Raw genomic sequence first — 13,029 nt, forward strand, 5'->3', positions numbered from 1 at the left:
AACATGTCAAAGGAAAAAACACATATTTCTTAACATAACATATGTCAAGAGAATAATGTCAAATTTTGTTTAAAATTTATAAACCAAAATTAAACAATTTCTGCATGAGACTGTGTTACCTTCTTAAATAGTTCACACCATAAAATAGGATACAATACTATCCATGGTTATCGTTTGCGTCCAAGCGTTTTAGTAGCTTGATGAACTGTCGTGTAAAATGTTGTTGCATTCGCCATTAAAGTTATTGTCCATTTTTGCTGTGATGTTATTGTTATTTCCGTTGTATGGTATGTATTAAGTTAAGCATGCAATTTTCAAATTATTTTTGTACAAAAACGTATCATTCTATTGTTATTGACAGATATTCGCCTTTGATATATTTTCGGATAACTATATTCGGATAACAAAGTTAGCACGATGTTAATTGAGAGAGCCACACACATATTTCTGAAAGATGAGTTAAGAAAATCAAAATTAACATTACGAAGAAGTGTTGAAGTCTAACTTTATTTTCAAACTATTTATAATTCATTTTTATTGTCGGATGTGATTGCTTACAATACAAAAATCATAAAATAAATATAAGAAAATGAATAAGATTGAGGCCAAAACTGCTTTTCAAGAAATTCATAAAAAGTAAATATCACCAAGCATTTGTTCAACTCAGATCGCTAACTTACCTTTTGTAATACATCTGTTTTTTGCCCACTACATTACTTTCTATGATGAGCATTCATTTATAAGGGAAGTCTTCATTTAATTTGAGTTTTCATTGAAGTCAAAATGTGTATGCATTGAAATTGCTTATAAAAAACTATAAAATAAGATATTTTGCATTACTATATTTTTCAAATTCAAATTGTAATTATAGTGTGTATTTTTTGCTTGTTTTCAGCTACAGATAGCATTTTAGCAACTGTTCCAAACCTTGATGTTCTGCTTCATGATGTTTTATTTATGGAGGTTGTCCAACCAGAGGCTATCAGATATTCATTCAAAATCAGACCAGCAAAAAACTTTGGAGTTAGCTTTGTAAGATTTACTTACAACTTTACACTGAACTGTTAACACTGGAATAGTTCGCACAAATTGTAAAAGGAAAGAGACACCTTTTTTTGAAGAATTGAGTAAGCTTATAGAAATAAATGAGGTTATTTTTTTTCATTAGCAAAAATTAAATAAGGATATCTCTATCCATCCCAAATAACCCTTTTTTTCATGTTTCCATGACGTTTTCTAATTTGCAGACTAAAAAATACCATGGTGTGGAGATGACAGTGGCTCAGCCTTACCATGGATGTTCACCACTGACAAATGCTCATTATTTAGCTGGGAAAATAGTTCTTTTGCAGAGAGGGTAGGTCTCCTTGGTTACATGTATATGAGTCTTATAACATTATTCAAAACAAACTAAAACATGTTTACATTATGCTTTTTTACATGCATTTGTTTTTTAAATGACTAATGTGTATATCAAACAAGTTCAAATAACTCTTCTGAACATAAAAAAGTGAAATACATACAATGTAACACAATATTAAACCAGCATTATTTCTCTAAGCAATACTTTAATGTATAATATAAGTATGCTTTATCCTTTGTTTTTGTTTTGTTTTCCATATTGTGGTTGACAGTGGTCACTTTTTTGGCTCGATAGTCAATACCCTTCATAATTTTTCTTTGAATTTCCAGTGAATGTTCTTTTGTAACAAAGTCATTAAATGCGGAGGCAGCAGGTGCCCTAGCGGCCATTATCACAGATAGTGATGTGACAAACGACCAACATTTCATTGACATGGTGGACGACGGTACAGACAGGGTGGTGAACATTCCTGCCACTTTCTTGCTGGGAAAAGATGGGTAATTTGTACCACAGTTTCTCATGTTTAAAGTCAACCTTTAGAAGTGTTTTATTTTAGAGAAGAGATGTTGATAGATTACAATTCAGTTATATAAATATTTACTGCAAAGTATTTGCAAAGCTTTTAAGGAAAATGTATTAAGTTTTCTCAGAGAAACTTTGTACATTGGAGTCCTGGTCCCCATTTCGGCCAGGTTCAAATTTAGGTCTGCTATTGCAAATAAGATGAGCAGCACTTACTTCTGTGCTTTGAAACAATTCCTGATTTCTTGTTATGAACTGCCTATAAAATGCCTTTAAAGTGTACTGAATTTAAATCAATTAGTTTAAAGGAAAGAATCAATTTATTTTAATGTGAAGGGAGAATAAATTGCCTAAAAACATGTAGGCTAGCATCTTGTTGGTTTTTGTACACAATATTAATACATATCCAACATAATGTAATGTCAATATTTCATGCTGCTGTTAGACACCTTAGTGCACCAAACAAACCAGCTGACACTCTTTATAACAATATAATTGTAACAATTTTTCAACAGGTAATATTGTGCTGTCCACACAAGTAATTTTAAACAAGTGGTTTATTAAATTTTAAATACTTAAAGAGTGTCATTTTCACTGACAGAAATATAAGCAATTGTTTTTAATTGGCAACATTAACAAACATTTTTACTCAGCTAACTTTATCAACTATAACAGAAATAATTAAAGGCTATTGTTGTTAACATCATCAACTGTTATTTTGTTGTAGACACATGATAAAAGACACTCTAGAACAATTAGGGCTCCCAACTGCGGTGGTCAACATACCCGTGAACATCACAGGGACAGCCACCCATATTGTCTCTCAGCCTCCCTGGACTCTATGGTAACCATGTACAACTACAGCTCCAACCACCAACACCAACATATACCCACCTGTATTTGATGAAATTTGGGCTTCAAAATTTTGAACATGCCATGGTCATTTTTTTTATGTCATGACATGCACTAAACGTGTAAAATACTTTACTAGTTTCTATGCAAAGTTTGTGTTCAGTATGCATGCTTCAAATAAACACAATCAGGGATGCCATCATGCCTATGTTATGTGCAAAACAATAATCTTTATTTGTTAACAATAAATATTTTGTGTTATATAACACTTGTGCAAAAGTAATATTATGTTTTATTAAAATTGAAATTATTGCAACCGATGTTCTGTTTTCTTAGTGCCTGGTGTCAATAGTGTTGAAATCCAATATCATGTTATTACCAGTGCTCCAGCTAGGCCATAACAGAAAGGTTGCAGCAAGCTCTCATTCCTGCCTTTTGGGCCCCCATCATACCCTTTTTATTTAATCACATTATTATTCTGAAAATTGTGTTTGAAGTTTCAATAAATTTACTAAATGTTCACCTGAAAAATCGATTAATTAATTAACCCTTTACCACTTAGATATGTATTTTGACGTGTTTGTTTGTAGTCCCTTTAAAAGTGACATTTAACTAAAAGAACTTTCTTACTAGATTCAAGTTTTTAAGGCTTCATTTCCAGCCCTAAGATACTGATGAGCAGCAAACAGCAATAAACCTGAACAGGCTTCGATCAAGTTACGCACAGTCTGTTCTGGTTTTATGCTGTTTGCACATAGCAATTTTGAAATTTCCAAAATCTGTTACAGGGAATATAAAAATGATTAAGCTCTAAAATGCACTTTTGCCAAAAAGCACCCTGCTCTTTTAACCCTTTCAGTGCGGGAACCGAATTTTAAAGGAATTTGCAAACAGTTGGGATCCAGATGAGACGCCACAGAACGTGGCGTCTCATCAGGATCCAAACTGTTTGCTATTCTGATAGTATTCTTTGAAAAAAAATCGAAGAAAATGCTAATTTTAGAAATTCAGCAGTCGACATTTTTGCAGACGACAAATTTCCCAGCATGCAAAGGGTAAAAATCCTAGCTAGAGCAGTTAATTACTAAAAAGTGAATCATTTGTGATATTTTATTCATTATAACATGCAGATTTGATATATAGAGTTGTTGTTTGTTAGCAAGTTGATGCATTTGTTGGTATTTATTAACAGTTATGAATATAAAGTAAATATGAGTAAAAAACACTAATTTCAACTAATCTTGTTTAGTTGTGTGAATAGTATAGTAAGAATGTAGTTTATGTGTAACATACTGTCCACCTATTCCTATATTTTTCTACTATTCTTTAATAAAACCTTTGTTAATTTACATTTCCAGTATTTTACATTTGACTTAATGGTTTTCAATATATGGTTAACAAATAAGTAGTTGAACAGCTTATAAACTAAGATTAGTGGTAAATAATGTCTCAGTTATGAACTGATAGCACGAACATGTTTTATGTAAATGTTTATGAAAAACAAGCTGTCATGCTTGTCATGCTAGAATTATCAGCCTTCCTTATCTCATAATGAGTATTCTTTAACTAAAAAGTGTTGTTGTTTTATTAAACATATCCACAGAAATGTCATATATATTTCATGAAAATATTTCAATGTAGTTTCTATAATTTTATGGAATCTTAAAACCTGTTGTACATTCAGTTGCTTTGACTTGTACACACGCAATTGGAAAACTGTTGTGATTCCAGTGATTCATTGTGTATATGTCTGGTAACATAAATTGCACATTTGTGATTGTTGTAAAGATTTAATGGCATATAGAAAGAAATTTTCAGTTAAGTGTTCAACTACCATAATTACTCAAGTTTTCTTACACTTAAAAATAATTAATATCCAAAAATTTAGATACAAAAACTATTCAAAAACCATTCACAGGTGTCGGAAAATTTAGAGACAAATCATACAGGTGTTCCAAAAGTTAGAGAAACTGTAAAATATTGCATTGACGATCGGCTAAGTGTATGCATTGTTAAAGTGTCAATTATTTCAACAAATAATAGCATGTTCTTATAAAATATCAGGCTGGATAGTATACATTACTTGTAGATATGCTTTACTTAAAGCTGTTGGGTAAAACCATTGATTATAATTATCAACATACCTGTAGTTATTTACTCAATAACGCAAATGTAATGGTCCATTGCCTTCTGGCATTCATCTGCCAAATTGAGAGTCACAGAAAATAATTATAGTGGCTAAAATAGGGTTGTACAAAAATACAGTGTCCAAAAACAAAGAGTAACTATGGTAGTTGAAAATTTCTCACCACTATTATGTATTAACATAAGCAATGCCGTAAAGTACATTATCGGTAGCTTTAAGCACAATTAAATATGTTTCTAATGCCATTGTCATCTAGATTGCACAAGTAGCTATTCATTTTAGTGTATGCTATTCTTTGCATATTGTGATAACTGTGATATGGTGGATTTTTGTTTCACCTTCTTTAGATAAATGCAATTTACCTTCTTTAGATAATGCCATTTGTATAACTGTTTCTTTTATGGTGAAGGTGAGTTATACATTTTTTAATAAAAATATTTTTATGTAGCCATACATAGACTATTATAAGATATTGAGTCAGGGAAGTTGTTAATATTTTCCTGGATTGTACATCTTTACGTATGGTAGTTTGTAGTATAGAAGCACATATTTAAAAATCCATTCTGATGATTCTTTATTTATTTTGCAAATAGAATAATTAGAAGTTCCAATTAAACGGAGCATAATTTGTACAGGTGTATATTGCTCTTGTATGTGTTTGTAAAACCATGCAATTGTGTTTGGAACTGTTAAAATGGTCTTTGCTTGTTATTTATGCAATATTTGTTTGCTGGTTGTATTAAAACAGGCTCAGGATTCCAGATTGGATTTGCACTTGCTCAATGTTTTAATGATAATGTACTAGGCAATGATCCCACTTTTTCAGCCCATTTTACCACTATTTATTTAAGGCGATTTGTTCAATAAGATTGTACTCATTTAACCCATTCATGCCTAGCGTCCTGAAAAAAGGACATTGCAAACAGCGTAGACCCAGATGAGACGCCGCATGATGCGGCGTCTCATCTGGGTCTACACTGTTTGCTTAAACAAAATTCTGTTAGAAATATTCTAAAAATAGAAATTAATATACTTGACACCCCTAATTTTGGAAATAAATTGATCCAATTTAGAAGGATGGGAGAGTCCACTGGGCATAAAAGGGTTAACAAAATGATCGTGGTCATACCATTCCTACGAGCCATGAATGTCTTGTAAGTTGTTAGCCTGTATGAAAACGTTAAATTGTTCAAGCTTTACATGGATGTTTACTATTTAGTCTTGAAATCGTATAGCCAAAATATTGATCTAAGCATGCCAACTTTTTTTATAAATAAATATTTGCAAAATTTGTTAAGTTAGTGCATTGCTGAAACAAATTCATGTATTTTCATTGGTCCAAGTTTATGTTCCAATGGTATACTTGTATAGTTTTCATGGTTTTGATTGACTGCAATAACAGGACAAAGACACTTTAAGGTATTTTGTATTCAATATTGTCTATATTTTTAAGAGTAATTTCCTGTTGGTACAAACACGTTTTAAATGTATGTATTTTGATTGTAAATGAATGACTATATTTAAGTATGTGTTGAAATGTTTAGGAGTTACACTTATCCATATTTTGTTTGGGAATGTGGCAGAATACAATGCAAAGCAAATCTACTACATTGTTGTTTTGATTCACCATCTGGTAATGAAACTTTTTGCTTTATTGTGTACTACTTGTAAAACTGTTTAATTATTTATACTATTTGTAGCTGAACCCTCGTGTTGTGGGATAAGTAGCAATTACTCCAGCACCGACAACGTTTGAACATGTTATGTTCATGCATCTCCGGTACATTTAGAAAGCTAGCTATTTAGAGACAGGTATTTGCATATGTAGAAACCAAACCCGCTTACTTTTTCATGTTAAATACATGTATAGCATATTAATGAACAACAAACAAACGTTGAAATAACGGTTATTGCAGGAACTTAAAAAGTTACCATACGAGTTGGACAGTGATCTTTTATGTAACCCTGTATGCCAAAGAGTGAGCCACGAAAGAACACGTACTCGAGTCTGAAGTTCGATTGGTCATTGTCGGCTCGGGTGCTACTTACATGTAACTCGGGTACTCTTAGGTATACTTACAATACATGTACCTCGGGTACGGTAAATATACTTAATCATACCCAGTCGATAATAGACAGTACCAGATTTGTATTCCCGCCCAAAAATGCGATGTCGTAAAACGCGCTACCGATGATCTAAAACAAAGTTCTCTTTAAAAAAATGCATCAACATGCTTTTTGAGTATGAGTTTCGATAATAGAGGTCATTTTACTGAAAATTGACATAAATGCGAATATAATTAATTAAAAAAATAAATAGCCGACAACGACCGATTTAGCGTTAAATTTCCCGGTTTCGTTTTAGTATATTTGCCGTATTGTTCGGTGGTCTGTTATGCACCCGTGTAGGCCAAAGAGTGAGCCACTAAAGAACACGTACTGGAGTGCGTCAAATAGCGGAGGAAAGATATTGATGCGTTTTACAATAGAAACTTAGTTACACGCAAGCGTCGAGTATCTAATGCTAGAAACAACCCTTTTCATACAGTCCTAAAGTATACATGCCGACGTGTTAGTCGAGCGTAAAGCTTGATTTGTCATTGTCGGCTCGGGTACTACGTAAATGTACTCCGGGTATTCTTCAGTATACTTAAATGTATCCCGGGTACGGAAAATATTATAAAACGTACCCGGTCAATTTAGACTGTACCCGAGTTTTTATCCCGCAGTACCCGAGCCGACAATACCAAAGCTTAGGGAGATCATCATGACGGCGCCGAACCAAAACGGATAATACCGGGAACAAGAGTGCCTTTATACCGGGAACATGAGTGTCTTTATACCGGGAACAAGAGTGCCTTTATACCGGGAACAAGAGTGCCTTTATACCGGGAACAAGAGGGCCTTTATACTGGGAACAAGAGTGCCTTTATACCGGGAACAAGAGTGCCTTTCCTGGCTAATACGCGAGACGGATGATACGGGTACACCGAGATTGCAAAATGCAAGAGGTGCCGAGTATTAATGGTGAAATTGTCAACAAAACCAGGTAAGCATTCACAAAACTGTTGTTGACGGACTATATTGCCAACAAAGAGAATAATACAATTTGTTTACAATTTTGTATTGAACGAATGGCTCTATTTAACAGACACACTGAGCGAGTGTGTGAGTGCGTGAGTGAATGAGTGAGTCCGAGCTTTGACGGACTGAAACATTCTTATTCCGCAAATAACGTTAAAATAGCGTACAACATAAGTATTGATGCAAAGCATCCAAGGGCGTCGGGAATTTCAGTGTAAAAGGCACTCAATGAAGTTACATGGAACGATTTTTTTTCTACTGTAAATATTAATATATTGGCCTTTTATTTTAATCAAAATATCAAAATATACTGGTATAACCATTATCTATGATTTTGTGTTATAACCCCCAAATAACCATTATCTATGATGCTGTGTTATAATCCCCAAATAACCATTATCTATGATTTTGTGTTGTTACCCCAAAATATTCCATAGTTCATTTTATTAACATTGGTTTCCTTTTTTTACTGGCATCCGTGTGCAATTTTCATTAATGGAAAAGAACTGTGTAGGTTAAAAAAATCTGCTTCATCTCACAAAATGCGCATTGATAGTGTCACCTAAAAAGTCCATACCAAAGGGTCCATACCACCAGGATAGTAATACGTGTCGCGCTTCGCGCTCTATATGTGGTTCTTAAAAAAAACTTCGAGGAGTGCTTGACTCTAGGAAAACGGGTTGCTGGGACACAACAGCTAAGCGGCTGCTTCCTTTATCACAACTCATCGTTACAATCAATAATACGTGTCGCGCTTCGCGCTCTATATGTGGTAGGAAGGTACTTAGGGCCTATGACAACCATAAACAACAACACAAATGCATGCAACATAGATGTGTTGTTTGCATTTATTTGTAAATATAAAAACAAGTGTATTTTTTATAAGATATTTAAGAGATGTAAGAAATTTTAATTAACGTTGTCACCACGCGGCATCCATTAATTTTAATAAAAATGTGCAACGTTGTATTTAGGTCGCATTTAAACGCAGTATTTTTAAATTCTATTTAAAATAATATAAAGTCCCTGTGATCTTTTATTAGTGCCCAGTCACTGTGTTTAGCTATTAATTAAAAGAATTAACTTTGCATGTTTGGCAATAAATGTTGTAATAAATATAATGGGCACAAATGCAGTACTTGTTTACACTAATTTACACAAAAAATCACCACTTTGCAAGATATTCTCAAAACAAAAATATATACATTGATCCGTACCATAACTGCTCCTCCCATAAGCGAAAAAAAATGCATTACATACTAGTCGCCGCTTTCCAGAGCGACGCCAACAAACAATAAGTCCCGTCGTACGACGACGCGTCGCATGTGACACCAGTCTCCCGACCTCAATAGTCAGCGCAATAATTAGAGATCAAAAGTCAAATTTGGTGATGTTACAGCTTGTCCGGGCTGTGACTTTGTCATATATCAGGCAACTTTAAAATACCATACTACAGATGACCACCATTAGGAAACGGTTCGTCACCTATAAAACTCAATCAACGAGTTGAAATTGAGATCGAAATACCACACTATTGGACAATAACATATACATGTAGCCCGATTGGATGATACCTGACTCGACGAGGTCGTTTGCGGAAAACTTTTAACTGTTAAATACTTAATATAATTAATACGTCATTCTTCAAAAAGATGCTTTTTACAGCAGATTTTTAAAGAACAAATACATTATAAAACTTTTAAAGCCAAATTTTAATAAGCCTTGTTAAGGTAGAATCAAAACATTTTCAAATGTTTGACGGAGTACGTGCTCACGGCTGAGGGGCAGGAATAAAACACCCAAACATTTTGAATGCCATGGGCGAACGTGAAACCGGTATCGGTGGTTATAGGTGTTGAAATGGCACTCTATATGTTGTAATGCACTCACACAAATTATTTATTTTTAAAAGGTGGCGGCATCGAAAATATATACCTTACCGTATTGTGTACAAGCAAAGTACTCTCGCCAGCATTCGACATATAAAATACTCGTTTGTCAACCAAGTAAACTTCGCACATCAGAACAACAACTTCACAATAATTATTATACCGTTTTCAACAAAAAAACATCTCAGAAGTGTTAATTTAATCGGTTTCCTATACCAAAATATTCATTTCACTGCCATTTCCACAGATTTGGTGAATAAACTGATGTACGTTGTAGTTTCCCACTGTGACTCGACGTTTTTATACTGAGCATGAAATCTACTGAATGAATATCGTAGTTGTTCCGTGTAATATAGTATCTACTGAATGAATATCGTAGTTGTTCCGTGTAATATAATATCTACTGAATGAATATCGTAGTTGTTCCGTGTTATATAATATCTACTGAATGAATATCGTAGTTGTTCCGTGTAATATAGTATCTACTGAATGAATATCGTAGTTGTTCCGTGTAATATAGTATCTACTGAATGAATATCGTAGTTGTTCCGTGTAATATAGTATCTACTGAATGAATATCGTAGTTGTTCCGTGTAATATAGTATCTACTGAATGAATATCGTAGTTGTTCCGTGTAATATAGTATCTACTGAATGAATATCGTAGTTGTTCCGTGTAATATAGTTTTTTTGGAAAAATGTTTACATTAAGTACAGAATTTTAAAATAAAACAACAGACCTCTGAAGAGTCGATATGTTTTATTTCCGGCCCTGTTTCTTGTATTAGTCGGTAACGCACTAATATTTCCGGTATTATCGTGTGGGTACTACGCGCAGTGTGGTTGAACATGCCCATCAACCTCCTGCTGATGGCGGGTACATGTGTATTATTATGTGCCGTGTTTTATGGCGCACCAAAGAGGTCGAAACTTTAACTTCTGCTGCAGCAGAAAAAAATTAAATGCTGCTCGAGCAGCAAATTACTGCTCGAGCAGCATCTAGATGCTGCTCGGGTAACAATTTGCTGCTCGAGTAGCTTTTTTTTCTGCTACAGCAGAAAAATCCTGCTCGACCAGCATTTATTTTTAGATTATGGCATCAGCCAATCAGAATCAGATCACGCATAGGCATAAATCATGTAACGTTAGAGCAATTGATCAACCAAATTTGCATGTTCCTACATGACTTATAGATTTTAAAGCTTAATTATTATTTTATGATCAACTACGAAAAAAGAATGCGAATTAAATAATTCGAGCAGCATTTTTTTCTGCTGCAGCAGAAGTTAAAGTTTCGACCCATTTGGTGCGCCATAGAGGTAATCTTATATCTTGGAACTTGGTATAGGTAGTCGATATGTGCACGTACGTGTGTATCGATACATATATCCTTTTTGGAAGTACTAAAGAAATCAAAGATCTTTATGCTGTTATCTTAATGCAAAAATGCCATTGAATGAAATAACCTTTAAACTTTATTTCAAGTTTACCATCACATTTTTTGTTATAATGTTATTCATACTAAGGATTTCCCATATCCTTCTCGGTTAATAAAATAGAGTGCAAGAATTAACAGAAGTGTGCAGTTTTCCGTGGATATGCATCAAACATTGTCTATATCGATTATCGATCTCTGTGTATCGATGCATATGTCTTATATATAAATTGATCCCTATACGGCCAATTAACTGCATGTGCTTGGTGCAGGTTCATAACGAACAGGACTCCCTCGATATCCAAACTTTCACGTATTTCCGCCCTGGCCTATATATGTTCGTGTCTTTATGAATAGATCCAAAGCAGGTCAGTCTTCTTTCTTTTTATTGATTCACTCTTAACCTACTGGACCTTTAAGGTCATCGTTAGAAGACGCGGTCAGAACAACCACACTATTAGAAGCGGAACCTTGCATTGCGGGTATAACGCTTGGGGCGCATTGCGCACTCCCACGCCTAAATTTTGCGAGATAACTTAATATTTAGGACTATTTATAAAAAATATTACTCATACTGCAACTGTAGTTTGTATTTGCATACACGCTCTACACACAGATGCCGATTCAAACAATCAATCCGATTGGTATATTTTTAATGTCATTTATATATACTGTTGTAAGAACCCATCTAAAATAATACATTTAAATTAATTTTAATTTTGAATTATATCGCGTTTCATCGTTTGCACTTACACAAATATGAAACCGTACTTACCTTCGTGCAAAAGCGTCCTATCGTCACGGATATGATTTTATTTTATCGTCAGCTTGCACATAAGATCGTCAAATGATCACATCTAAAATTTTACATCAAAATCTTAACTTATAACGGAGATATATGTTAGAAAGTTGTTGCGTTAGATACGTATCCAGGTGTATTATTAAAGTAATAGTTTAAACCTATTTATTTTAGCTCGATTGCATCGAAAGCCTAAGGCTTATATAAATGCTCTCGAGTCCGTTTCCTGGGCCTAGAACCAGTACTTGGTGTCTTTGGGGGAGATCTAAAGAACGCTCCCACGGTGGGGATCGAACCCGTGACCTCCCGGTTGCTAGGCGGACACCATATCCATTACACCACGGCGACCTTTATATTAAAGTAATATTAAACTCGATATTTGTTTTAAAGGGGCCTTTTCACAGATTTTGGCATATTTTGAAGTTTGTCATCAAATGCTTTATATTGATAAATGTAAACATTGGATCTTAAAAGCTCCAGTAAAAAATCAAGAATAAAATTTAAAAAAGGAAAAAAAGTAGCCGGTACCAGGACTCGAACCAGTGACCCCCGGAGTTAGTCTGAAGTAAAAAACTATTAGTCCTCACGGCTATTCCGCCGAGTTTACACAATCGAAGTATTTTATACCTTATATAAGCAATCTTCGTAGTTTCGTAAATTTAAACAACAGAACTCTCCAAATTATTCAATCGTTTCGCGTTGCAACGCTTTATAATTTTTAGGTTTTCAAATCGTCAAAAGATACATATAATGGTTATATTGGACTAAGGTAAATGTTCAGTAATACTGTTTCCTCACAAATATCATAACTAAAACGAAAATTTGCGAATCTGAAACAATTTTGTCAATTTACCAAACCGTGAAAAGATCCCTTCAATACACAGACATCCTTTTACACGATTCATGACTGCAAGAAAAACACAAGTTATTAGTCAGTCAA

The 13,029-nt window shown here is 33.9% G+C and overlaps 1 protein-coding gene across 1 annotated transcript; it reads left to right on the forward strand.

Moving 5' to 3' along the window:
- The first annotated feature begins 135 nt into the window (after positions 1-135).
- LOC127843252 (protease-associated domain-containing protein 1-like) lies at positions 136-6,488 on the forward strand. The gene is made up of 5 exons (XM_052373117.1): positions 136-287; positions 896-1,032; positions 1,248-1,357; positions 1,693-1,860; positions 2,613-6,488. The coding sequence occupies exons 1-5, from the start codon at positions 218-220 to the stop codon at positions 2,731-2,733; spliced, it is 606 nt and encodes a 201-aa protein (XP_052229077.1). The 5' UTR covers positions 136-217; the 3' UTR covers positions 2,734-6,488.
- The last annotated feature ends 6,541 nt before the right edge of the window (positions 6,489-13,029 follow it).

The sequence above is a fragment of the Dreissena polymorpha genome, chromosome 8, assembly GCF_020536995.1.
Source record: "Dreissena polymorpha isolate Duluth1 chromosome 8, UMN_Dpol_1.0, whole genome shotgun sequence".
Taxonomy (NCBI): Eukaryota; Metazoa; Mollusca; class Bivalvia; order Myida; family Dreissenidae; genus Dreissena; species Dreissena polymorpha.